General features: G+C 43.0%; 1 protein-coding gene across 4 annotated transcripts in view; it reads left to right on the top strand.

Annotated features, from left to right (window-relative positions):
- The window catches only part of RAB3C (RAB3C, member RAS oncogene family), a 117,123-nt gene that overhangs the window by 53,506 nt on the left and 37,168 nt on the right, over positions 1 to 26,449 (top strand). For all 4 annotated transcript variants that reach the window (XM_081213188.1, XM_081213187.1, XM_081213186.1 and 1 more), the window contains exon 3: positions 431 to 549. In XM_081213188.1, coding sequence (XP_081069314.1) covers positions 431 to 549 — 119 coding nt within the window. The remainder of the gene's footprint in view (positions 1 to 430; positions 550 to 26,449) is intronic.

The following is a 26,449-nucleotide window of genomic DNA, read 5'->3' as shown; positions in this document are numbered from 1 at the left end:
TGGGGGAGCCACACCCACTGCCCTACAACTGAGGTCATACATGGGGCAGGTAAGTGGGACTTCAAAAGAATATTTGGAAGCTTAAAGTGAGCTCCCATGTGCTCAATGAGGCGGTTTCCATTCAGTAGAAACCATGTCTCCTTCCCATTGTGGCTCTTTGAACTGCTGAAAACCAGACGTTCAAACAGCAGTGGTGGGGCTGTTTGAAAGCCCTTTTTAAACAGGCCCACACCACTCTTTGAATCTCCAATTTTCACTGTCATTATGAAATCAGGTGCCTGATTTATATAAAATATAATTTCTATACTGCTTACTTGCCAAAATGGTGCTTCTAAGCGGGAAGTATGATTGCTGTTTTTTTAAAAAACAAAACAAAACACAAGACTTTTGACAACTTGTAGCCACAACTGTCTATATTTAATTGTTTTAGGACACAGCCGGTCAAGAGAGATATAGGACAATTACGACAGCCTACTATCGGGGTGCAATGGGCTTCATTTTAATGTATGACATCACCAATGAGGAATCCTTCAACGCTGTGCAAGACTGGTAAGTCAAATTTGGGATAGAAACAAATGGGAAATATGGATAGTGAATTTGGCAACCAGATTCCTGTTGTGATTATGAAATATCTCAGAGACTTGGTCTGTAGGAACAGATGCAGCTTTCCTAACAAATTCTGTCTTGCCATCATGAATTTGATTTTGAGAATATTTTGCATTTTTCTGTTGACATCAGTGTCAGGTTTCTAGTTCTCACATTAAAAGCTTCAACCCCACTCACTACAGTCCAACTTGAGTGACCGTCTCTGTGCTGTGGTCACATAATGAATCCGTTATAAATTGCCAGGTTTGATGTGATTAAGCTTAAGAATGTTTGGGAATGTGTCAGTATATTATTTCGTAATTCCTGTGGGGTACAAATGAAGTTGGCAAGAAGTACTTGACTTCTGAATATATTTGAGATAACCAGGCATTGAATGTTGTGTAATTCTAAGGTTGGTTTACTGAGATACCTTGATGGTGTAATTCGTATTCAGAACAGAGACTGTGTTAAGAATATTTTGGTAGCAGCAAAAAATAACCAGTGTTTGAATCGTATTTTTAAAGTTTTAATAATTTTATTGTTCTATACTGCATTTTAATTGCTGCCTTTCTTCTGCGTGCCACACAGAAAACTTCTGTCATTGTTATTATTTATTTAGAGGGCACCACCTATGCACAAAGAGCAGGTAGAAAGCAGCACCAAGGGACTTGAAATTTAAAATCGAAATTCAGAAACAACAGAAGGAGGAGTGAAATGGAGACCTGGGTAGCCAAGGGAAGAACATGTGATGGATTCAATCACAGTGCTTCTGCTTAGTACAACAGGCACTAGAGAGATGATTGAAAGGCTTCCTGGAAAAGCTGAATTTTCAGAACGGACCTTTGTACCTTTCCCAATCTCCTCTCTAGTCTGATGGTTCTGCTTCTTCCTATATCTGGAATGGCCACTGATTTTATACAAATTGTAGGACACCCCCCCTTCTGCTTCACTGACCTTCCCAAAATTGATTTCTTCAGCAAAGTTTTGATCTCAACCTCTCCTGTCTCCCCTTGCTTGCTGATGCTCCCTTCCTATCTGATTCTCCCTAATCTCTTCCTCTCCTTTCATCCCTGTCTAATGCCAGTTTATAAGTCTTCTGGGTAGGGATGGAACAGTTTTATGTTCTGTACAGGACATTGCACTCTGGGTAATGCATCATTCCTAAATGAGGATAGTTGCCACAATCTTGCATTTCGGAAATTATCATGAAAAGTGTGAAACAAGGAAGGATTTTACTTGTCAGTGATGCAGTTGTCACACTCAGTCAACACAGGGCAGAATACCAGCAGTCAGAAGCAGAGTTCACAGAGCATATTTATTCTAGAAAGTGCTGTTTTTAATGCCAAACACTTTTCAAGCAAAATCCGACTCTTCATCAGGGGAAATTTCCATTGCACTCTGATTTGAGAAGGCTTCTCATTACATGTTCTCAATTTCTTGCAATGCCATTGTATGACAAAGCAGTGTGATTTAATATCCCTCTTGTGCAGATTTTTATTTATCTTTTTTATTTTCTATATTTCTCTCATGCACTTCAGACAGTTATGGTCTCCCTAAGTGACTCACATCAATTAGAGAGAGAGACAGGCCCTGCCAGAAGACTTACAAGCTAAAATGAAATGACACAAAAGGGAATGAAGGATCAAGTCTTCAGGGCCAAAACAAAGTGATGAGCTACAAGTAATTTAATCAAGTTCAGGCCAGGCTGGTCTTCCCTTGTTGGTATTCTTGCTTGAATCACAATTGGTGGCTCTTGGCTGATGGATGAGGCCAGAGGGTCCCCTTTCCTCTTGCTTCTGCAGTTCCAGGGCAACTGGAAGTTGAAGTTGAATACTCTTTCTGGTAGGAAAGGGGAAAGCAAGCTCCCAGTAGATGCATCTTCTTTCAGCAACGGATGGGGTTTGTTTGGGACTGTGCACATCTGAACACTGTCTCTTCTCCATCGCCAGGGAATAAGGCCTTCTGAAACACAAAGGAGATTGGAGAATTTTGCTCAAATGTGCTAGCTATGAGAACCAGTTCCCAATGTAATCTTAGCTCTATTCTGTTAGTTGGCAGCACAGGACAGACTGCTGTCAGTCTAGTAGAGGTTGCCCGTTAAAAAAGCATGTTTTCCAAATACAAAACAGAATGACACGATTTAACTTCAGGTTGTTTAATCTAGGTAGCCGAGTGCTCTTATAATGTGTTGTTGGAGCAACAGAAACACAGTCAGCGCTTTCCCAGAAATTTATATTTCTTAAGAAAATATAACAAATGGAAAATTAGTGGATGATTGCAAAGGCAGCTCTAGAGATGAGGGAGAGACTTCAGACTCTGAGAAGGGCAGAGGTGTGGGAATTGTAGGTGTAATTAAAAAGGTGGTCTGTGTGTGAGGGAGAGAAGACAGAAGGAAGATTTATACATTTCCTTCTTTATGCTTTGTCCAAATATCAGAGGTAGGCATGGAGATCCTTACTGTCAATATAAATCCAACAAAAAAGATAAATAGAAAGGAAGGTGGAGTCCAGTTGTAGCACCCTGCTTGTGGTTAACACTTAGCTGGAATGAAATATTCAACGCAGCAACAGAGAAATTAAAATAATAATTTATTTGTCAGACAAATAAATGAGAGGCACAGTGGTATATGGTTACCAAGCTCTGGCCCCTGCCTCCTGCCATTATGGCCAGCCCTTATATTTCCTTAATCCACCCCCCTTTGCTCCTCCTGTTCAATCAGCCTGCTTGAATTTCCTATTGGCTGATTGCTATAACCAATTTTAAGATACACTCATATCCTCCTGTCCTTATATGGCAGACAAAGAGCTATATATTGTTACATCTATAAATGACAAATAAGTAGTAATATATCTTACATGTGTCTCAACAAGGAATCTTAATTACCAGCTCACCTCTTGCCCTCCTTGCCCTCCAAAACAGATGGTTAATAATTTTAAAATTTTATCTTGAACAGATGTCAGAGACCTTGGGTTCACATAAACATTGAAAGATCTCCTTCATTTGAAGGTTTCTAAACAAATGTCTGACAGCCATATATCAGGATAGCTCGGATGGCGTCTCCTTGTCTAGGAGGAAAACACTCTCAAGGTTCTCTAAAAACAGCTGGCCTGCCTGGCATGAAACTTTTGAAAATCTAAGCCCATTTAATTTAGGAACCTGATCAAGATATAAGCCAATATATGCCTTGATTAAAAATGCAGTCTATATTCAGATGCCACATTCCCCCCTTTCAAGCTCAAGGACCAAGCGTCCTTGATAGCTTGATCTGCATCATATTCTGAGTTAAAGCTCTGTATAGGGCCATGACATGAGGTAGAGTTTCATTCGAAATCATCTTGCTAATTGTACTTCTAAAACATGAAATGATACATGGCATCATACATAAAACCATCACTACTGTCAAGAAAAACAAGCAAGACATGTGGCCAACCCACGGATTGCCTCACCATTATCTGAAATGTTAAAGCAACAGGCATTCCCTGTCAAGTTCAAGACTCCACATAGGCAAGTACATAATCCGTTCCCATTTTCAGCTGCAAAATGGGGCTCTACTTTCATCCAACTGTTGTGCAATACGTCTCAAACTCTGGGCCGTTACATTGGTTACAAGTTCCACTACTGCTTGCAATCGAATTATTCTGTTTAGATTATAAATAGGATCCTGTGCCCCTTGTATGAGCTCACCAGGATTCCAGGAGGCAGGATCATAATAGGCTATAATGCGCTCTGGTGGCCAATCATCAGTACCGCTCCAACTTTGGGTACTTCCTCCTGCTATATGAGAAATATCAGCGTTTCTTCGTGTTCGCTTGGCCAAATTAGTGGGCAAAATCCACATTGGTGGTAATACCCATCCCAGGAAACAAGTCCCACTCCATTTGGAAGGGAGTTTCTTGTATGCCCATTCTCCACATATCCACCACAACCATGGGTCTGAGGGTTTTGGTATGTGGAGTGCATGAGGCGAAATATCACAAGGGGTATAGAGTTCACAGTGCAGTATGTTAGATTGCCTTTCTCTGTCACAGTTATGTTCCATACCACTTTCCATGCCTGAATAAAAGGGGTTGCACAGGGCAAGGTATTCCGAGTTCGATAGGTAGTACCGTTTGCCCAGGTATGACTATTCTTAATATAATCCCAAGTATAGTGACAATGAGAAGAGCCTATCATGGTAGAATCAGCTGCATCTGATGATTTATATACACAGAATTCCCCTTGTACAGGTATAACTCGTAATGTTTAGTTGAGTTCCATCCGAGGAAATTCTGTACTTCTGCTTGGTGTAGCATTTCGCTTACCATACCAATAGCATTTAATGGTATCGGTAATAAGGGCATACCTCCCTCTGAATCATCTGGCCCAAGAGAGCAAACAAGGCAATTAGTCCTATTTGCAACATTGCCTACCATTTCAGCTAAACCTACCCACATATTGTGGTCATAGCGGAATCCATATTTAGCAAATTTGGTCAGATTCAAGGACCCTTCCTCTTCCCAAGGGATCAGGATTAATAATAAAATCATGTTGATGTCTAGCATATGCATTCCTTCCACAAAAGATTACCGTATTGTGATAGCATATAAATATTAGTCCCTATATAATTCCCCCAGTGACAGAAATGGGGAACCACCAAGACCAAAACATATATCCCAAAGATCCCCAATGTGTAATATCCCTGATAATTGTTCCACAAGGGGGCAGTCAATCAATTGTATAAGAGAATCTTCCCGCTCACAGTCTCTGGTTCAGACGCTCCTCAAGCTTCAGGCGTGCGCAGGTCAGCCAGCTTCCAGGGTGTGGCTGCAGCAGGCCGGTCGTCTAATGTTGCCCGTGACCTAGCCCGTTCCCCGTAGGGCTAGATACAGGGGTTTTTGGAGAGAGTCAGTTTAAGAGGATTAGAGGGGTCACCTTTGCACGTCCAACTGCCTTCGGACTTCTTCAAACGGGAGTGATGAATCCAGGGGGGTCACCTCAGCTACCTTCACCGCTGTTGGAGTAGAGAGCAAGACGGTGTAAGGTCCACGCCACTTAGGTGCAAGTGGATCACGTTTCCACTCTTTCACCCATATGCTATGCCAGCCTGAAGCTGATGAATCGGCACGGCAATGCTGCACGGCGTGCGCTCGAGGGCCCACCTGTTAAGATAAAAAACAAACAAACAAACACGGGAGAGAGACAAAAACACGGGAGAGAGACTGCACTTGTCCCTGTGTCACATGGTCTCTTATTTGTTTGAGGTCAGTTGGACTATCCTGAACAAAGGAGGGCGGCCTCCCATACAGGAGCTCAAAAGGTGACAACTTAAGTCTTTTTGTGGGTGTGCACCGAACACGAAACAGTGTTATGGGTAACACGTCTACCCTCCTGAGACTTTAGACATATTAGTGGGCTTCTGGCATGCCCTGCAGATACCTTGCACAAGCGTCTGGCGGTAGGTAGTAAGCCTGGCCAGGTGAATTGCATTGTTTGGATCCCAATTAGGATCTTCCAAGGGAAAGTTGTCCTGGAGATGACGGTCAATATTAAAAATATTTCCCACTCTGGCCTGCTCACGCAAATATATCTGTGCCTTTTCAATTATGTCTCTCCTTTCCTCAGTGGTGAAGAGAGTATTCAGGAGCTGGCGGCAATCTGTCCAAGTAGGACTATGAGTATTTATTATTGAAGTCACCAAGTCCATCATAGCCTGAGGTGGCTGTATTGCTTGCTGACCGATCAAGGTCTCCCTGTAACTTCTGTAATAATTCTCTAGGACTTGGATGTACAGGGGTTTGGGGTGGGCAATTAGTTGTTCCACTAAAGGAGACTGTAGATGGAGTTCTACTGGGACTCACAGGTGGAATAACCACTTCTGCTTGGGCTTCATTATAGAACTCCAATGCCTCCTGAAGATATTTATCATAATCTATCAAGGAATCAAGTTCTGTGACTCCACCCCCATTATTCATTCCACTTTCTTGCCTTGGGGTTACAACTGGTGGAGTGTTTGGATTTATTTGGCAAGATTCCTTTCCTAGCTTTGGCTTTTACAGCCAATAATTTGCATCGTTGGACTTTGCATTCCCTTATCCATGGAGGATTTTTATTTAATGTGCTCAGCCAGGAATCTATATATGAAAATTGTTCTGGGCACCCTCCATAGACCAAAGTTTGCTTACTAAATTTATATCAAAGGTTCCTCGAGATGGCCATTCAGTATTTTGCTTCGGCCACTCTAATTCACATAACGTTCTCAGGCGCTCAGGCGTCATTTTGACTCCATATGCCCCTGAGAAGGCTTTCTTAAAATTATTTAACATACATTCAAAAGGTGTACTTCCCCCCTTTGAACCCCCAACTCCCATTGTATGGCCCTGTGAAGTATCCACTCAGTCACTCACACACACACCTTACTGGGAAACGAAGTAGTACTCACTCCACACTTAGGTCAGCTACACATTGTACTTTCTCACACATGCAATGCGCCAGATACTTCACCACACACTACCTCCCATTCTTCCCTTTTCCCCCACCAGACCACCATCTGATATACCCAGCCACCTAGCGTACTCAGTTCCCCTTTACTGAGACGCAGAAGTTTGATCAGGACTTCTCTTCCTCCCAATTAATTGGAGGGCCAAAACCCCTTAGTGCACTTACCCTTAGCTGGTTCCCTGTTTATTTCTCTGGTCCCCCCCGGTCCGTCGCCGTCGGTGGGCAGGGTATCAGACAGACGAGACTGCTGCGTTCCCCTGGAAAAAATTTTTCCAGTGCGCGCTTGGGTAGGCAATCAGTTGTCCTCTCTCTTGTACCCCGTCCAGTGAGGCGAAGGCGCTGCGTTCCAGCAGACCACTTATCCGAGTCGCAGGCACCATAAAATGTAGCACCCTGCTTGTGGTTAACACTTAGCTGGAATGAAATATTCAACGCAGCAACAGAGAAATTAAAATAATAATTTATTTGTCAGACAAATAAATGAGAGGCACAGTGGTATATGGTTACCAAGCTCTGGCCCCTGCCTCCTGCCATTATGGCCAGCCCTTATATTTCCTTAATCCACCCCCCTTTGCTCCTCCTGTTCAATCAGCCTGCTTGAATTTCCTATTGGCTGATTGCTATAACCAATTTTAAGATACACTCATATCCTCCTGTCCTTATATGGCAGACAAAGAGCTATATATTGTTACATCTATAAATGACAAATAAGTAGTAATATATCTTACATGTGTCTCAACAAGGAATCTTAATTACCAGCTCACCTCTTGCCCTCCTTGCCCTCCAAAACAGATGGTTAATAATTTTAAAATTTTATCTTGAACAGATGTCAGAGACCTTGGGTTCACATAAACATTGAAAGATCTCCTTCATTTGAAGGTTTCTAAACAAATGTCTGACAGCCATATATCAGGATAGCTCGGATGGCGTCTCCTTGTCTAGGAGGAAAACACTCTCAAGGTTCTCTAAAAACAGCTGGCCTGCCTGGCATGAAACTTTTGAAAATCTAAGCCCATTTAATTTAGGAACCTGATCAAGATATAAGCCAATATATGCCTTGATTAAAAATGCAGTCTATATTCAGATGCCACACAGTGAGAGTCAGAATGAAGAAAAAGAGTGCTCAAAGCAAGGATTCCAGTCTAAGGCTGTATTCTCATGGCAGTTTGTTGCATTTTCCTGATGTTTCTCTGTTAATTTGTAAAAGTCCATTCCAGAAATATAGCTGGGTATTGTGGAGCATTCCTTTCCGTGTTATTTGCAAACAGATACCTTTCCAGAAGCAAACAACGCAGAAAAGAATGCTAAACGTACACTATATTCCGCTATATTTCTGTATGCTGTATAATGTATAATGTGGCAATTAGCAGTTAGAGAAACATTGGGAGAACAGAATAAATGCAGCCTATGTCAGACTTAAGTTTATCACGGCAAAACCATTTCCTGGAATTCTCTAGAATTAGGGATTCAGAGTGGGCAAGAAAATAAATCAAGTCAAGAATCTCAAAACTTAGTTAAACAGATGCTTGATCAATTATGGAGAGGGGTTGTCTCTCTAGCCCTCTTCAGACATTCAGCTTCATCACGGAGGATTAAATGCGTGTGTAGACAGCCCAGTGTGTATGCTGCTTCTGCCACAATACCTCCTGTGTGCCAGCTATGTTCCCTCCTCCTCAGACCTTCACTAGTTTAGTCTGAAGGTCTGAAGAGTCCTAATCATGATCATCTGAAATCAGCTAGAAGTCTCTGCGTGATCAGGAACCATGCATTATCAGACTTCGGTGTATGTTTTGCATGTAAGTTTTATCCACGTCGTATAGCCTAATAAGTGCTAGGTTCCTTAATCTGTACTTTCATTCAATATGAATGGCTTGCATTATTTGCTTCAGCTATTGTGTGGATAGCTGAGTAGAAAAACCCGTGACAGGTGACCGCTTGTGACAGGCACCACAGGTGGTCACTAGGCTCACCTATAAATGGCTTAACAATTGCTATTCAGAGAGCTTGTGGCAAAGGCAGAATTTGAACCAGGAACCTCTTCAGTCACAGCTCACTCTTGCCCGCTTGGCTACCCAAGCAACCTTGGTCAATTGCAGGCGAGCTGCGCTGGGGGCATTGTGCCTTGATTCAATGAAGGCTTCTCCTCGCATTTTATCACATCCTCCTCTGTCTCCAGTGGCATCATTCCAATGCTGGGAAAAGATGTGCTTTTCAGCTCTGCTACCTATCATTCATTGGGCACTCTGTCTCATTAATGTTTCAACGTTTGCACTTTTGCTTCCCATCGATTATTTATAGAATTAAATCCAGTGCTCTGCTAGCACAGAGCAAAGGCTGAGAGGAGCTACACCAGGGGTCAGCAAACTTTTTCAGCAGGGGGCCTTGTGGGGGGCCGGACTATATTCTTTGGGGGGGGGGAATGAATGAATTTCTATGCCCCACAAATAACCCAGAGATGCATTTTAAACAAAAGCACACATTCTACTCATGTAAAAACACGCTGATTCCCGGACCATCCGTGGGCCGGATTTAGAAGGCAATTGGGCTGGATCTGGCACCTGGGCCTTAGTTTGCCTATCCATGACTCCTACACCAAAACTTGTTGCGATGTGGAAGCTCTGATTAAAACTACCCTGTCCGTTCTGAGCATGGGCTTCTTTCTCAGTTTTGCATGTTTTGCACAATCACACATCACCTAAGAGTTGGAGGAAGCCTTGTAGGTTATCTAGCCCAATGCTCTAGTCGATGCTGAAGTTCCATAGCTAGAGCAACAGGTGGCTGTTCAGTGTCCACTGCCTGAAGACTTTCAGCGAGCTTGTTCTGACAGGATGAGCCTGGCTGAAAAAGGAGATAGTTCCACTTCACCTTCGTTAAACTATAGTTAAGCTATGGAATTCACTCCCATGAGAGGTAGCGATGGCTACCGACATGAATGATTTTAAAAGAGGATTATACAAATTAATGGAGGCTACTAACTGTGATAGCTGTACTCTGCATCGCGGCCGAAGGCAGTATGCCTCTGAATACCAGTGTCAGGTGTGCGTGCAGGAGCCAGGCCCTGTGACCAATAGGACTTTGCAGGACTGGGGCCTTCCTAAGTTTGTTCTGAAGAGGCAAGGCACGGCCTCACAGTTGAGGCCGATTGGTAACTCACAGCACCTGGTGGCAAGAGCTGGGAAGGGATATAAGGTCAGCATTGCCCTTCGGCTCTTTGCCACAGCAACACGCTTCCTGCGTTGCTGCGTTTGGCTTCTTGCTTCCTGATCCTTGAACCTCGGCTTCTTGACTCCCTGCTTCGTGATCCTCGGACCCCTGACTTCATGACTCCTTGCTTCTTGATCCTCAGACCCTTGGCTTTGTGACTCCTTACTTCTTGACGCTCGGACCCTTGGCTTCTTGACTTCCGGCTCTCTGATCCTCTCTGGTCCTTCTGGTGGGATTCTCATAGGCATCTGGTTAACTGCTGTGAGGACAGCATGTTAGACAAGATAGTCCATTGGCCTGATCCAGCAGGCTCTTCTTATGTCTCTTACGTTAATTCTAGCCTGTACCACCTCTGACTTCAGATGAGTGATGGCCAAAAACAAAACACTCTCCCCCATAACAGTGATAGAAAACATTAAATGCACATAAACAATAAGCGGAGGAGTACTTCCACCCACTAACTAGCCGTTAAAAACACAACACCAACACAAAGATTCAGTGCAGAGACGTAATTATGAGGTCAAAGACCTTTTTTTATATTTCTTTGTAGGAAAATGTCTGGTGCATACCTGGATATTTGAACATTTACAAAGGAATGCAAACGCAACAAATTGCCCATGTTTATAAAATGGAAATGGTAACTGTCTGTCCCCAAGGGTGGTATCAGATTCAAGCCATTTCCCGTTCTGCAGTGCTCAACTTCTTTGCACGAAAGGCATTTTAACAGTTAGGTGCAAAACTATAACAATATTATTGTTTTATTGTTTATGCTTCCTTGCCCAATTGCTTTTCCCTGGTACGTTTGTCAGTTTTGCATGCCCCACTTAACAATATCTGTGCTACCTGCTGTGAGAGAGAACCTTGCAGAGTAAAGATGAAAAATACATAATTTGCAAAGCATTGAGAGAACCAGTTGCAATACACTTTTCCTGTTGTTTTGAGAGCCCAGTTGTATTAGTTTGTGGGCTATCTTTAGCCACTTTTTCCTGTGAATGTGGAAACCTGTGAAAGCATTTCAGCAAAATACATGATATAGTTTCATGGACATTTCATGTGTGTACAGTGGTACCTCGCAAGATGAATGCCTCGCAAAACAAAAAAACGCGCAAGACGAAAGAGTTTTCCGTTTTTTGAGTCGTTCCGCAAGACGAATTTCCCTTGCGAGTTTCGTCTTGCGAGTTCTTGCGAGTTTGTTTCCTTTTTCTTAAAGCCGCTAAGCCGCTAATAGCCGTGCTTCGCAAGACGAAAAAACCGCAAGACAAAGAGACTCGCGGAACGGATTAATTTTGTCTTGCGAGGCACCACTGTAGTTTGCTCAAAAGCTGCCCTGCAGAATGGATTTTGCAGCTATTTTACAAATTCGGAACTTGCTCCCATAGGTAGCAGAGATGGCCACCAACTTGGATGAATTGAAAAGAGGATTGGACAAATACACAGAGAATAAGGCTATCAGTGGCTAATAACAATCCATGATGGCTATGGTCTTCTTTCATGGTTGAGGCAGTAATACCTCTGAATATCAGTTGCTGTAACCATAGGAGAGGAGAGCACTCTTTTGCTTGTGCTGGTTTTAAACAATGCAAAAGTTTGAATTAAGCAGGAATGAAGAAACACTGAGAGGAAATGGCAGTGTAAATAGTTGCAGAAGTTTGAATAGAGCTAGCAGAGGAGCACTGAGGGGAAGTGGTGGTTTAAAGCAAGGTTTGAGTACAAAAGGAAGGGGGTTGGGAAGAGCTCTGTTGTTAGCTTTCTGGTACAGTGGTACCTCAGGTTACAGGTTCAGGTTACAGACTCCGCTAACCCAGAAATAGTACCTCAGGTTAAGAACTTTGCTTCAGGATGAGAACAGAAACCGTGCCACGGCAGCACAGTGGCAGTGGGAGGCCCCATTAGCTAAAGTGGTACCTCAGGTTAAGAACAGTTTCAGGTTAAGAACAAACCTCCAGAATGAATTAAGTTCTTAACCAGAGGTACCACTATATTAGCTTTTGTGTTGCAGCTGTCTCTGCTATTTCTCATTGTTAAAACTGGAGTTTGTTTGTTTGTTTCCTTGCTTGCTTGCTTGCTTGCATGCTTGTTTAAAAACATCAGTGTCCTTCCGCTCCTGCTTTCTTCAAACCTCTGTCATTGTTTAAAATTGGCATCTTCCTCTCAGTATCTTTCCATTCCTGCTTTACCAAACCTTTCCTGCTTGTTTTAAACCACCACCTTTTCCCCTCTCAGAAGGGAGACGTATCACACGTAGAGAGGCTCCACTTCTCATTTGAGAGTGTCAATAAGCATGTGGCTATGGTAGATCCATTTCATGCTGTGCACTTAGGTTTTTAAAAGCGGTCAGTATCATAATATCAAAGTACAGAAATCTGTGGTTCAAGCACACATAGGATATTGTGCTCAGCTCTTGTAGCTGCACCTCAAAACAAATATTGTAAATCCAGGTCAAGCAAGCAAAATAATAATTCTGATTGGATTTCATATTTTAATTTGGATTTCTTAATTTAGAAAAAAAGATAAATAAGGGGCATACATGATAGAGATGCAAGTTGTGGAGAAAGTAGTAGAGGCTTTGCTCCCTCTGTCATATTACTAGAATCAGTGCTTTTTTTCTTAAAAAATCTTTAGGGGTATTCTTATTTTCCTACTCATATTGAAATACTGCCCCTCAATTAGGCCAAACTTAGATTCACAAATTGTTTAGGGGTATGCATACCCCTGTTCCCCCCAGAAAAAAGCACTGACTAGAACCAAGGGTTATCTAATGAAACTGAATGCTGGAAGATAGGCAAAAGGAAGTACTTCTTCTAATTTGCTACACGTGCAAGAACCATTAAAAATATGATCACTGTCATCCCACCTGCATTCTGCACCAGTTTAAATGGCACAGCCCAGAATTCATAACAGGAATCATTGTAAGCTTAGTTGGTTACATCAGAACTGGCCATTACTGCCATGTCTGGGCTCACTTTTGGAAATGATAGAGGATGGTTTAGTGGACACATGGGGCAAATATGGAACTGATCAATACTCTGAGTGATAGCGTAGCTGGCTTGATGCCACATGTCAGGAGAAGTTAATTACACACACACATACACACACTGCTTGTGTGCTTCTTCACTTTATTGCTTCCATTTCACTGCCAGTAATTGTTTTCAATGAGCCGAGGCTCCCACACTGGAAGACGTACAACTGCTGCTGATATCTCTGACAATCTTTAAAGTTAACGAACCCTCCCAATGGCAACGCTGCACTGCCGAAGTGCAGAAAGTGCAAATAAATCTCTGCCAGAGCTTTAAAATGCATTCACCCAAAGCGCAGAGGGATTATTTTGCCACTTCCTCTGTGTACCCAGTGGATCACATCCAACATGTGCACCACACATGCCTGTTCACCCTGTGCCGCTATGTGCAGGAAGAAGAAAATGGGGACGATCCACCCGTAGTTAAGCCCTTTTGATGTAAATTTGGCTGGATTATGTCCGCCGATTGTTGCAATTACGTAGCTATTTGTGAAAAATGCTCTGTTTAAAGTTGGGGAGGCCAGTTTAGAGCCCTCAATTTATCAGTTAGGCTGATGAAACAAAGAAAAGACTGGTGCAAGATGAACCAGTCACAGAGGAAAAGAAAATACCAGATGACAGTGCAAATGAATGTCAGACTGGTTTGAGAGAGGTTCATATATTCCTAGGTCAGATTTTGGGCAGCCATGTCAAAAAGCCACATAGGCTTTAATATCAACAAATACAAGCCAAATACTGTATTTTTCCGTGTATTGGACGAGGTTTTTTGACTCAAAAGTCACGTCAAAAAACTGGGGTCGTCCAATACATGAATAGTGGCGTGGGGGGTTAAGCGGCGTGGCGCCAGCCATTCGTGTGGTGGGAGCACAGCTTCCCCCGATGCCACTGCATGCAGGAAGCGCTCCCTGGATCATTTCCTGCACGCGGTAGCATCAGGGGAGATTGTTGTTGTTGTTTAGTCGTATCCTACTCTTCGTGACCCCATGGACCAGAGCACGCCAGGCACTCCTGTCTTCCACTGCCTCCCGCAGTTTGGTCAAACTCATGCTGGTAGCTTCGAGAACACTGTCCAACCATCTCGTCCTCTGTCATCCCCTTCTCCTTGTGCCCTCCATCTTTCCCAACATCAGGGTCTTTTCCAGGGAATCTTCTCTTCTCATGAGGTGGCCAAAGTATTGGAGTCTCAGCTTTAGGATCTGTCCTTCCAGGGGAGGTTGCGCTCCCTCAAACCAAATGGCTGGTGGGAGCGCAAATTCACCCGATGCCGCTGCGTGCCACAAATGATCTAGGCAGTGTTTCTAGCCCACAGCTGTGTGGAGGGAGAGGCTCAACAACTTTGGGCCATCTCCCCTCATTTTCTTAAAATTGAGCCCCCCAAAATGGGGGGGGTGTCTTATACAAGGGGGCGTCTTGTAGACGGAGAAGTATGGTAGATGTGGAAATGATACAAGACCAGTTCCCTATTACTACTAAGGTTATTTCAGTTCAGGAAAACAAACTACTTCTCCCCCTGCCTCAACCTCTCTCTAAATGAAATCTCTCTCGAAAACTCTTCTTCTTAGCACAGGAGCTATAACCATTCTGCAAAAATAAATAAATAAATGACAACACAATTCCAAAGAGATCTAACCGCATTGCTTTACAGAGAGACTTCTCTTCACAGCTGATATGACTTCCAAAATCTTGTTTACTAAAGCACATGACAGCAATGCCCTCCAGTGCTTCAGCAGAGCTTATTGGAACTTGCCTGCTTTCAAACCTCCTAACATTGACAGAATTCAGGCAGAGCAGAACTTCTTGCAATAAAATATTTATTTCCCCATGTTCTTTTCCCAAGTGAAGTTAAACAGAGCCAATCTGAGAACAGTCACAGCAGAGCTTGCCGTAATATAAATCACAACTAGGCTCCAAGGTTCCGGGAGAGATTTGCAGGGCTGATTATCAGATGTATCCCTTGAAGACACTGAACTTCTTCCCCATTCTGCACTCATAGATCATAGCCACACTGCAGACTTATATATCAGTTATATAGCGGTTTAACAATCATGGTTCCCTCCAAAGAATCCCGAGGATTGTAATATGCTGATGATCTGCGGAGTTCTTTTAGAGATCCCCAACCTCTCTCACAAAAGTATGTTTTCCAGGATTCCTTTGGAGGAAGGAATTGCTATTAAACTGGTTTACATCAGGCCAAATCTGCACCTTATGTCCAAAGCACTGTGATACCACTTTAGCAGTCACGACTTCCCCCAAAGAATCCTGGGAACTGTAGTTTGTTATGTATGCTGAGGGTTGTTAGGAGGCCCCTAGTCCCCTCACAGAGTTGCAATTTCCAGAGCTCCATTAAAAGAGGAATTAACTGGTGGTTAAACCACTCTGGGAACTGTAACCATCTCCTCCAACACTTTGAAGCCAAAATCTGACACACCGTCTTCCCAGACGCCATCTTCCCGTTTTTTACCATGAGAGCATGACGGCCATTTCGGGCACAGCACCCCAAAATGCATGTTTAGGAGTGCTAAAATAGTTACATATATAAAACAGTTAAAACTATTACATATATAAGATCTATTTTTTTAAAAAAAGCTGTAAATATAAGAACAGTTTCAAACAACATAGCAATTTGAAATCAATTCAAATCCAAGATGCATAGCAACTGGGATAAAGATTTTGGAAGGCATGTTGAAAGAGGAATATTTTCCATCCATCCATCCCTTCCTCCCTTTATTTATTTATTTGTCACTCGAGTGACTGTGGAGAATGAGAATGGCTTAACAGACTTCTTGCAGACTGTGGCTCAGCTCACAATTCAAACTGCAGAGCGTCATACCGCTAGATCCTGCACGCAGCATCTACGAGAACCATATAATTGAGGCTGCTGGATTTAATTTATTGTAACTAATTACCTTTACCAAATTCAAACAAGAAATAAATGAATGCCAAGAGCCGTTTCATGCTGCTTTTGTGCATGTTATTGAATTAGTTCTGAAAAAGATTACAGTGGTCGCTGTTCACTCTTCTATTATATGGCCCCAGTGCTGTGTGTACTTGCCTGCCATTTGTGCCATCTTGAAGAAAATCTCGCCTATGGCTTTTGTGGAAAAACAGGGCAACTCAGCATATTTGAAGTAGCAACTCTGAGTCATGGGCCTGCCCCAGGGCTTGGCCTCAAGGCATATGAAGCCAGCACCTTGTTAAAGCAGGACGGGGTCTGGCCAGTTCCTGGATGGGTCATCAGCTGTGTATGGTGCCTTGGGTTCTCTGATGGAATAAATGTGGAATATAAATATAAGGGAATAAATGAATAAAAAAATAAACCGTTGAACATGTGATAGCCAAGGGGAGAAAATATACTAGTGCTGGTTCTCAGCCTGTAACAAGCCAGCTGTGTGTTATTTATTGCAGTGTGCAGGATTCTGCTTTTAGGGTAATAATGCAAAATCTCCAAAAGAGAATTGTGAAGTGGCACATCAAAAGCTGGTTCCTGCAAATTTTATTATTTATTAATAATAAATAATAATTTATTACTTATTATTTATTATTTATTAAATTTATTGGTTGCTTTTTTAAAAACCAAAGTAACCCAGAGAAACTTACAATATACAAACAAACAAATGTGTACCTTAAAGCTAGCATAAAATAAAAATTTAAAAGACAATCCACTCTTTAAAAGGCCTACCCACTCAAGAAGGTCAGAGGTAATGAAGAGCCAAAGGCTGGATCTTGAGCCATTTTAAGGCTTTATAGGTCAAAACCAGCACTTTAAATTGGGCCCAAAAGCTAATTGGCCTGCAGTGCAGTCAGGCCAGGATTGGCATTATATGTTCAAACCTTCTTGCCCTGGTGAGCAACCTAGCCACCAAATTCTGCAGCAGCTGAAGTTTCTGAACCATCTCCAGAGGAAGCCCGGCATACAACTCATTGCAATAATCTAACCTAGAAGTTGCCAGTGCATAGACAACAAATGTTAGGCTGCCTCTGTCCAAATAGAGTAGTACAAACCGTTCACATCTTTGACAGTGCAACCCCAGACTTATATACTTCTCTGTGACTTGCTGTTACTTATTATATGTATAGACTTCTTTCCCTCTTGATGAAGTCCAGGGCGGTATATATTAACAAGAACAGGAATTGTATTGACTAATTAAGTATATTTTCAAAGAAGTACAGCTAAAATAATAGCTTTGCGTGGCAAAAATCATGTTCCATAAGCCCAGGCAAACAAAACCTGTTTTTTAGTTGACAACTGAAATGCAGCAATATAGAGGATGATCCAGTTGCTGAAAAGCACAGGAGGCGAGAATGATCGTGTGCTCTTGTCCTGCTTGAGTGTTTCCCACAGACATCTGGGTGTTCCCTGTGAAAACAGGATGCTGGACTAGGTGGGCCATTGGTCTGATCCAGCAGGCTCATCCTATTTCCTCATGATCCCACTTTACCCAAAAAGGAGTTCCATTGCCAGGGTGCCGCCACTGAGAAGACCCTGTCTCATGTCATCACACCCCTGGGCCATGTCTATTGGCATGATCACAAGCCATGACTCCCCAGCCAGTCTCAGAGCATGGAACAGTTGGCATTAGGAGAGGTCCTTCTTTAAGTGCTTGGGTCCTGATCCATTTAAGGTTTTGCACACTGCTACAGAGTTATTTAAAAGCCTGCTTACGTTCTAACCTTGAAAGCTCTCGTCCATTTGCTTTCACCTCTAACTTAAAGGTAAAGGGACCCCTGACCGACTCTGGGGTTGCAGCGCTCATCTCGCTTTACTGGCCAAGGGAGCCGGCGTACAATTTCCGGGTCAAGTGGCCATGCCTAAGCCGCTTCTGGTGAACCAGAGCAGCGCATGGAAACGCCGTTTACCTTCCCGCCGGAGTGGTACCTATTTATCTACTTGCACTTGGACGTGCTTTCAAACTGCTAGGTTGGCAGTAGCAGGGACCGAGCAACGGGAGCTCACCCCGTTGCGGGGATTTGAACCGCCGACCTTCTGATCGGCAAGCCCTAGGCTCAGTGGTTTAACCCACAGCGCCACCCGCGTCCCTTTCTTCACCTCTAACTTAACTCTTGCTATTTCCCACAAAATGGCAATTTATGGAAGTTCGTACAACCACAACTATGCCAGAAGGGAAATTGCCACTTTGCAGGAATGGCTGTGTGCTTTGACTCTTGGCTAATGCGTATCTGTTCCAAGTTGTGGATATTGAATGTGATCCTTTTATTTATCGAGCCGTTGTGCACAGCAGCACGTAGGCTTGATTTGTATGCTCAGCACAGTGCACTGAAAGCTTCTGTGCCTTGATATTTATGATTTCATATTAGGAAATATCACAGATCAATTGTAGAGGGAATTGACTGCAATATTGAGGAGGGTGAGTAGGAGGGGGGAGTGTACCACTTGTACAGTTCCATTCACAAACTAGAAGTATCCAGATCAGGGTGGTGGTTGTTTTTTGCAATGCAGGGGGAGGGAAATGTATCTAAAGCCTTGTTGTTGTAGTTTCTGGATGAGGAGGCAATTCAGATCATTTTCAGACCAGTCAAAGCTTAGTCAGTATGATACAGTGGTACCTCAGGTTACAGACGCTTCAGGTTACAGATGCTTCAGGTTACACACTCCGCTAACCCAGAAATAGTACTTCGGGTTAAGAACTTTGCTTCAGGATGAGAACAGAAATTGCACGGCAGCGGGAGGCCCCATTAGCTAAAGTAGTACCTCAGGTTAAGAACAGTTTCAGGTTAAGAACAAACCTCCAGAATGAATTAAGTCTTTAACCCGAGGTACCACTGTACTAGGAAGAAGAGGTTATCCATAAGTTTTTCTTCCTTAACGGCAAAAAAGGTTTGTCACAGGAAGGCCAATCAGTAGTCTTCAGGGCCAGTCCAACTGTTAGACAAAGTGAGGCAACTGCCTCAAGCCTCTGAGGTTGGGGCAGCTGTACCAGCCCTCAGCTGTTCCTCCTGAGCCGTTCACCATTGTTGCCACACAGCCTGTCCTAGGTCCCTGATTCTGGTACATTGGAGGGTGCCATCCCATCAACAGTGTTGAAGTAAGATTCAATTGCCAGTTCAGTTGGATTCCACATGTAGAATGTGAAATGGATGGCGTCTGGTTCATTACAGACAGCAGCATGCCTTAGGCTGGCACTGGCCATTTGCAGTACTGGCAGAAACAGCCGTTGTGCCAATGGAGGCAGAGGGAAGAATCTTCTTTTTTAAAAAACGAAAACACCAATCTCCCTAGAAACAAGGCTGTGTCTGGACATAGCATCATTACAATTGGGGCTTTTTGTAGGATAAAAGGCTCAAGCAGTGGCTAATGTTTCTTGTGCAGTTGTCTAAAAGGAATAATGCCTTAAGGAAACCGTCTTGTATCATTATAGGTAAGCCCATTTGCCCAGGAGTGGCTGGTGCCCATTGAGCCTGGTGGGTTCAGAAAGCAGGGAAGCCAGAGCCAGTGACAGCCAAAGCCGACTAACTCTAGTTTTCTCCCCATCCTCCTTCCTGGTGGCAACATGGAGACTAAGGCGGAGGAAGCTGACAGGCAGTGTTTTAATTAAGGAGGCCAGTAGGCGAGGGCTGGCTTAGGCCAGACTTAGGTTGGTGGGACGGTGCCCCCCCCTTCACCTTAAAGGAACTGTTTCCACTGCATTTGCCCCTGAAAATGTGCTGAATTTTCCTCCCTCTCTCCAAAGTGGCAGAAGGTACACACACAAAATATGGTACAACAAAGGTGGCAGCAGTGACTGGGATTTTCAGCTGTACACTAATGCTAACAGAAAAAGCCTACATTCATCAGAGGCGACCAGCTTTTGTATTCCCAGGAGATGCCATAATCTGGGCAGGAACAATCTGGTTTGTTTTCAGATGGTCACATCATAGCAACACTGGCATCTGTCAGTGAGTAAGGCTTTCACATGTATGGGGTATAAACATGGGTGTAGCCAGGCTTTATGTTGTGTTGGGGGAGGGGGAAGAGAGGCAGGACTTTCTTTTGACCCCAAGTGCTCAGGAAAAGCTTTCAAAATCTTTCTACAATTTATTCTTCTAGCTAAGTATTTTTATTTATTTACTTTACAGTCATACCTCTTGTTACGCTTGCTTCACCTTACATTTTTTCAGGTTGCGTCCTGCGGTGACCCGGAAGTACAGGAAAGCATTATTTCCGGGTTTTGCCGCATGCGCAGACACGCAAAATAACGTCATACGCATGCGCAAAAGCGGTGAATTGCAACCCGCGCGTGCGCAGACATGTGTTGCTTTCCTTTCATGTTGTGAATGGGCCTCCAGAATGGATCCCGTTTGCAACCAGAGGTACCACTGTATTTAGGTGGGGCGCAACTGGCCCCGGCTATGCCTATGGGTAAAAGCTCTTTGATAGAATGCAGTTAGCGGCTAATGAATGAATGAGCTGTGCTTCCTGACTAGGGATGAGTACAAACTTTGATTCAGTTCATGTTTAAAGATGAAACTGCCACACCCACACTTTTGGAAACAATATGCAAATCAAAGCACATCTGCTCTTTGGAAATTACACTTCTTTGAATTTTGCAGTAAAGTTCTCCTGCATGTGCCAGGACGACATGTGCATAAAATTGCATATAACAGTGAAAATAACCTACAGAAATGCATTTATATTATGGAAAATAATATTTCCAAAAATCTGTATATTAGGCAAAATTGCATTTAAGAATGTGTATATTCTAAAAAATCAACACTAAAATGCTGGTGGATTTTCATGAGGAATATTTTCTTTAAAAAAAAAAAAACTTGTGTGGAAATGTAGAAAACTCCACTTACAATTGCACAGATAAGAAATTGTGAAAAACCAAAACCATTAGATTCACCCATCCCTATGTGATACCCCCTCCTATTAAGCAAATGTACAAAATTTGTGGGTTTTAACTCCCCCTGTTATTTGCCATAGGGTACAGATAATGGCTGGCGTATTCAAAGGTGTTATTTTATTACCCAGCCACAAAACGTTGCTATCAATAGCAATATTGCCAAATGACATGGGGGGGGGGTGAGCAGTGGCCAGGGCTTTCTCTTCATATTCTGCTGTCTTTGTGTGATGACAAAGGTAACATTATCATTAGGCATTCCTGAATGAAACCTCCGCCTTCAGGAAATTGAATGCAGCTTTGCTACTGACTGAATTATATTAATAACTAGTACACTTAAATGATGGAAATGCTACGATAATGACTCGTAGGTCATTTTACAGCTAAAAATCGCTTTTGCTCCTTAGACTCTATAAATATAGAAGAGGAAGCCTTTGCAGCACAGAAAATGAGTTAATATAACAGAGCACTGTAACATATGATAATTAAATACATTGTTTTGAAATGAAAAGTTAATAATGCAGTGGATGTAATCTGGCTACCAGTGGTTGTTCCTTGGATTCAAGGGTACGTCTTTATTTAAATAAGTTCGAAAGGGGTCTGAAATCAGTTTAACCATACTGGATTTCCCCATGAACCACTGAATTGCCTGTAACTCTTTACTAGTTGGCCTATTCTTTTCAGAGAACGGGGGTTACTTTTAATGGAATTATTTAAATTGTTTACACTTTTTCTTGTCTCTGTGAGAACATAGGAGCATAAGACAAGCCCTGATAGATCAGGCCAAAGGGCCACCCAACATCCTGTTATCATAGATGTCAGGGACTGGGCAGAGGATGAATGGTGGAGAATGCCTCCCCAGCCTGACTCTTCCAGAGAAGAAGAAAGTTCAGAATTACAACAGGGGTTTGAGAGAAGTCACATTTCTGAGCAAGGTGAGGGAGAAAGTTGGGAAATAACGGGAGAGGGAGAGGAGGCAGAGCTGGAGCAGCTGGCTGACACGTTATCACTAGAAAGCATTCCAGACCCACCATCTCCCAGAACCCGGTGAGCCTTAAAAGTAGGAGAGCAAAGAGCCTGGAGGCAGATGGCCAGAAGCAGCAACTGTAAAGAGGGTGCTGCTGCTGACAAATGAGGTAGTGGGAGAAAAGCAGGGTGAAGATTTACTCAGGACAACACCATTATTCCAAGAAGCTGCATTCTCAAGCCTCTCTCTGTAAATATTGCATAAAAAGCAGATGGTAAGAACTTTTCCTTGTCTTATCCGTTCCTGGCAACCTGCTGTGGGGTTGATTCCTCTGCCACCTGACAATAGTGGCCAACTAGATGCTTTTGGGAATCCGCCTGCAAACAGGACCTGAATGCCATACCTCTATCCTCACTTGGAACGCGCAATGTCAAGAGTATTTGACATTGATAGCCTAATCCAGTGCTCTTTTTTTCTTAAAAAATGTTTAAGGGTATTCTCATTTTCCTACTCATATTGAAATACTGCCCCTCACTGAGGCCAAACCTAGATTCACAAGTTTTTTGGGGTATGCGTACCCCTGCATCCCACCCCCACCCCAGAAAAAAGCACTAGCCTTATCTCTGTGGACAGCTTTCAATATCGAACCTGTTTGAAAGCCCTGTGGTTCACAGTGAAGTTCCATCCATCAGGGCTTCGAAGGGAAGCATTTGCCTATCATACCTATGCCAGGTGACCTGGCAGGTAGACAGCTCTGCCCACCTATCATCACCTTTGGCTGCAGAGTTAGTTAGAATCCCATGCCTTATCGTGATTTTGCAGAGAAAGAAGGAAGTGGAGTCAGTGGGTTTTGGCTCTATACTGACTTCTCCCCTAACCTGACCCAGACTGTTTCTACCCCCTGAGCCAAATGAATCCCTGACAATTAGCTGGCGTGGAGCCCTGGCAGAAGTTCACCTCCATAACCCGCAAGGGCAGGGAATTTAATCAGAATCCTAAAGCTCCCCAGTTTGGCATAGCTGGAACACAGGAAAATCTTGTATCTTCTTTTAAACCCTGTATTTCAATGAAAAATAGGATAATTCCCCCGGGTTAAATTTTTCCTAATTATACAGTGACTGGTGTATAGTCTCGATTCATTAGTATGATGGAAGTGAGTAACGTAAAGTGAGTAACGTACTATAATAAATATTAGCAAAGAATGAGCACAGCATACACCTACAGCTTTTCTCACAGAACTGTACATTTTCAGGAGGCTGTCACTCAGAAATCCTTAAAATGGCTCTTCGGTCACCATGGAGACCCTTTCTGTCAGGCTGCCACTGCAGTTAGTCTAAATATAAACATGAGAGGTTGTGCAGTATATTTGGGTTGTGCAGTTTTGTTTAGGTGATCCCCTCACCACACATTTCCTCTCCTTTCCGTGCCACACATCTTTCTCGTTACAGATTACAGTGTGTCTCCAGGGAACATTTAAACTGTATTATTTCACAATAAAGTTACCATTTTAAAAAAACAACAACACAACAGAGTTTATCTCAAAATATATAAAAGAGGGTAAGAATGTGCTTTATCTGCTTTCTACACATTTGGCTGCTGTGGGCTATAGCAGAACTAAAGAGAACACGGGGAGGGGCTGTTAAGTTGTGGGTGAACATACCAGACGACACAGCGATTCTTCAAACAGCTCTTGTTTATTCACAGGCCAGAACAGAACTGAACTGAAGGGTTCAGCCAGCCTGCTTATATAGAGCTCCACTACAACGCAACTCTATGAGTTGCTAGCACTCAAAGGTCTAATGCTCAGGGCTTATCATAGAACTACTCAACATGACACTTTCCAGGTATTGTAGACTACAATTCCCATCAGCCACAGCCAGTGTGGTCAATAGGGGCAATGGGAACTGTCGTCTTAACCACACCTGGAAGGAAGGACATTGGTTATCCCTGCTACACATAAACAATGGTCTCTGTTCTCTGAGTGTCAGTCCTTATGTAGCCACATGGCCAAATGAGTGGTATTGGTGTGCTCAGGAAACCCCAAGATTTGTGGAAGTGCAAAAATATTTTTTTTGGGGGGGAGAGGCAGAAAATGGAGTGTTGGGAAATGGCAGGTGTCTTTAAGGTTTTAACTTTAATATTCAACCTAACAAAGAGAAGGGAAGGCAGCAAATTCAGCAACGTAAAAGGATCAGACCTCAGAGGAAGAAGAAATTTAATATTAAACATTATTTAAGACCCCTGAAAGTTGGGCTGGCACAGATGTGCCATCTGTTGCTCTCTAATTTTAAATATATGTCCATTGACCTACAGAGCAGAAAACCTTTAGCTGGATTTCTTTTCAGGTCCAGTTATGACACAAGTCTTATGACACTTTATATTATTTATATCAGGGATGGGGAACCTATAGCATACCAGATATTGTTAGACTATCCTCTCTGACCATTGGCCACATTGGCTGGGGCTGATCAGAGTTGGAGATAGGTTCCCTGTCCTCCATATTGTGCTCTACCACTGAATGTCTTGAATAAAGCTGCATGGAACAGGCAGTTCTGCCCAGGCCCTGGGGCTAGGTCGGTTGATGGTGCGGCATGTCAAGTAGGTGCTGTTAAAGCCGTATGTTGATGTCCCAAGAACCATTAAAAGATTGGGGGCTGCAGTCATACATTAACATCACCAAAATGTTGCTCCTCCCCTTATTTGGTATTCCTCAGACCCAGGAACCAAATGTGGCCCTCCAGTCCTTGCAAACTCCAATGCTGTGGTGTTGGAGAACCCTGTAAGGAGTGGCCAAGCGTGATTTTAAGATTAGTGCTAAGCCTGTGTTACTGAAGAGGTTTTTGAAATCAGAGCATTTTTTTACATTCTTCCAAAATTGCTTCTGCAGATACCTTCCCAATAAAAGTGGTGCACTTCTAGAAACTGTTAGATGAAACAGGAGCTATGTTTTGAAATATTTCATGGGTCTCTGAGGGTTTCAGACCCACATAAAGCTGTCATCATAAACAGCAGTTGTGACCACAAGCATAAACAGCAGCTCGGAGCGATTTCCCCCCCGACAGTCAAGGTTATCCTAGGAACAGCGTTAAAAGACAAATTTAAATGGGGATTTTAAAGGACTGGTCTGTAGTCAGAGCGGTTTGCTGAAAGAGATCAGGGTAAACCTGGAGAAAATAATTGAACCACATGACTGCACCTTAAAGACAAAGGAAAGGTATGAAGGCCATTTCACAGGTTTCATTTCTGGAACGGACATGGACACTGAATGTGTGAAGGGTAGTATAAGACTTTTGCTTTCTTTCCTTTTCCGATGAATACAGACTGAGATATTAAGGCCACAGTCTTTTACTTCAGAGTAAGCCCACTGAATTCAAAGGAACTTACTTTTGAGCAGACATGCATTACTGTTGTTTCTGATGTTATTGTTTCTGTTGATAACTGGAATTTCTAACGGCTGCCTCATAACGCAGGACTCTGGATTGAACAGTTAGAATGTTTTTACATATGAGCTTTAAACCACTTCCTCATCATCATTACCATTATCATCATTATGTTCATTCCGTTGTGGAAATGTAAATTCTGCATTGGCCAGGATGCTTAGTTTTCCTGGGGGAACTTTAGTTTAAAAGTATAAATTCTGGTTTTGTGCCTGTAGCCCCTATAAGATGCAAACCAGGCATCTATGGATGCAAATCCATGTTGAGTGTCTTGAATAAGTGTCTCGTAAAATATAGCTTCGATAGCTTTGACTTCCTCCTCCTCTTCTTTTTTTGGCTACATAATGGGTTGATGTTCATCATAGTTGATTTCAGAAAATGGCTTCCAATTAAACAGCTGAAAAAGCTCTACGTGTTTTGGAGGAAGCTTATCGAGCATTTTCCAATTAGCAGCATTTTCTAACACGTTGCTGACGAGCATTTCCTGCTTTACAGCAGTGTTTAACTCTTTTTTTTAAAAGGAAAAAAAACCAGTAAGGAAAGGTGAGTAAAAAGGGAGAACTTTGGGAAATGAGGAATTCTTTAGCTTTAGACAGACAATAATTTGTAAGAGAGATGAAAGGGCTTTAAAGAACCATTGGCGTTGCCCATAGTATGTGCAGACATTTCTTTTATTCCACAATTGTCTCTAATAAGACAGAGTTGGCAGGTTTTTGAAGCACTGCAAAACCATTTTGCCTGGAGATGACAGTGGGACAAAAACCATGTCAGTATATCATGGCTACTGATGGATATATCATCCGTCCCGCCTTCAACTCCAACTGTTCATTTCCAACTTAGATCTCATCAAATATCACAAAGTGTGACTTAGATTGTGCGAAGCTGCCCTCCGGATGCAGCAAACCCAGTCACACAATCCGGGTGA

The sequence above is a fragment of the Podarcis bocagei genome, assembly GCF_964188305.1.
Source record: "Podarcis bocagei genome assembly, chromosome: 11".
Lineage (NCBI taxonomy): Eukaryota > Metazoa > Chordata > Lepidosauria > Squamata > Lacertidae > Podarcis > Podarcis bocagei.
Note: the sequence above shows the minus strand (reverse complement) of the source record. Positions and strands in the feature narration are given on the sequence as shown.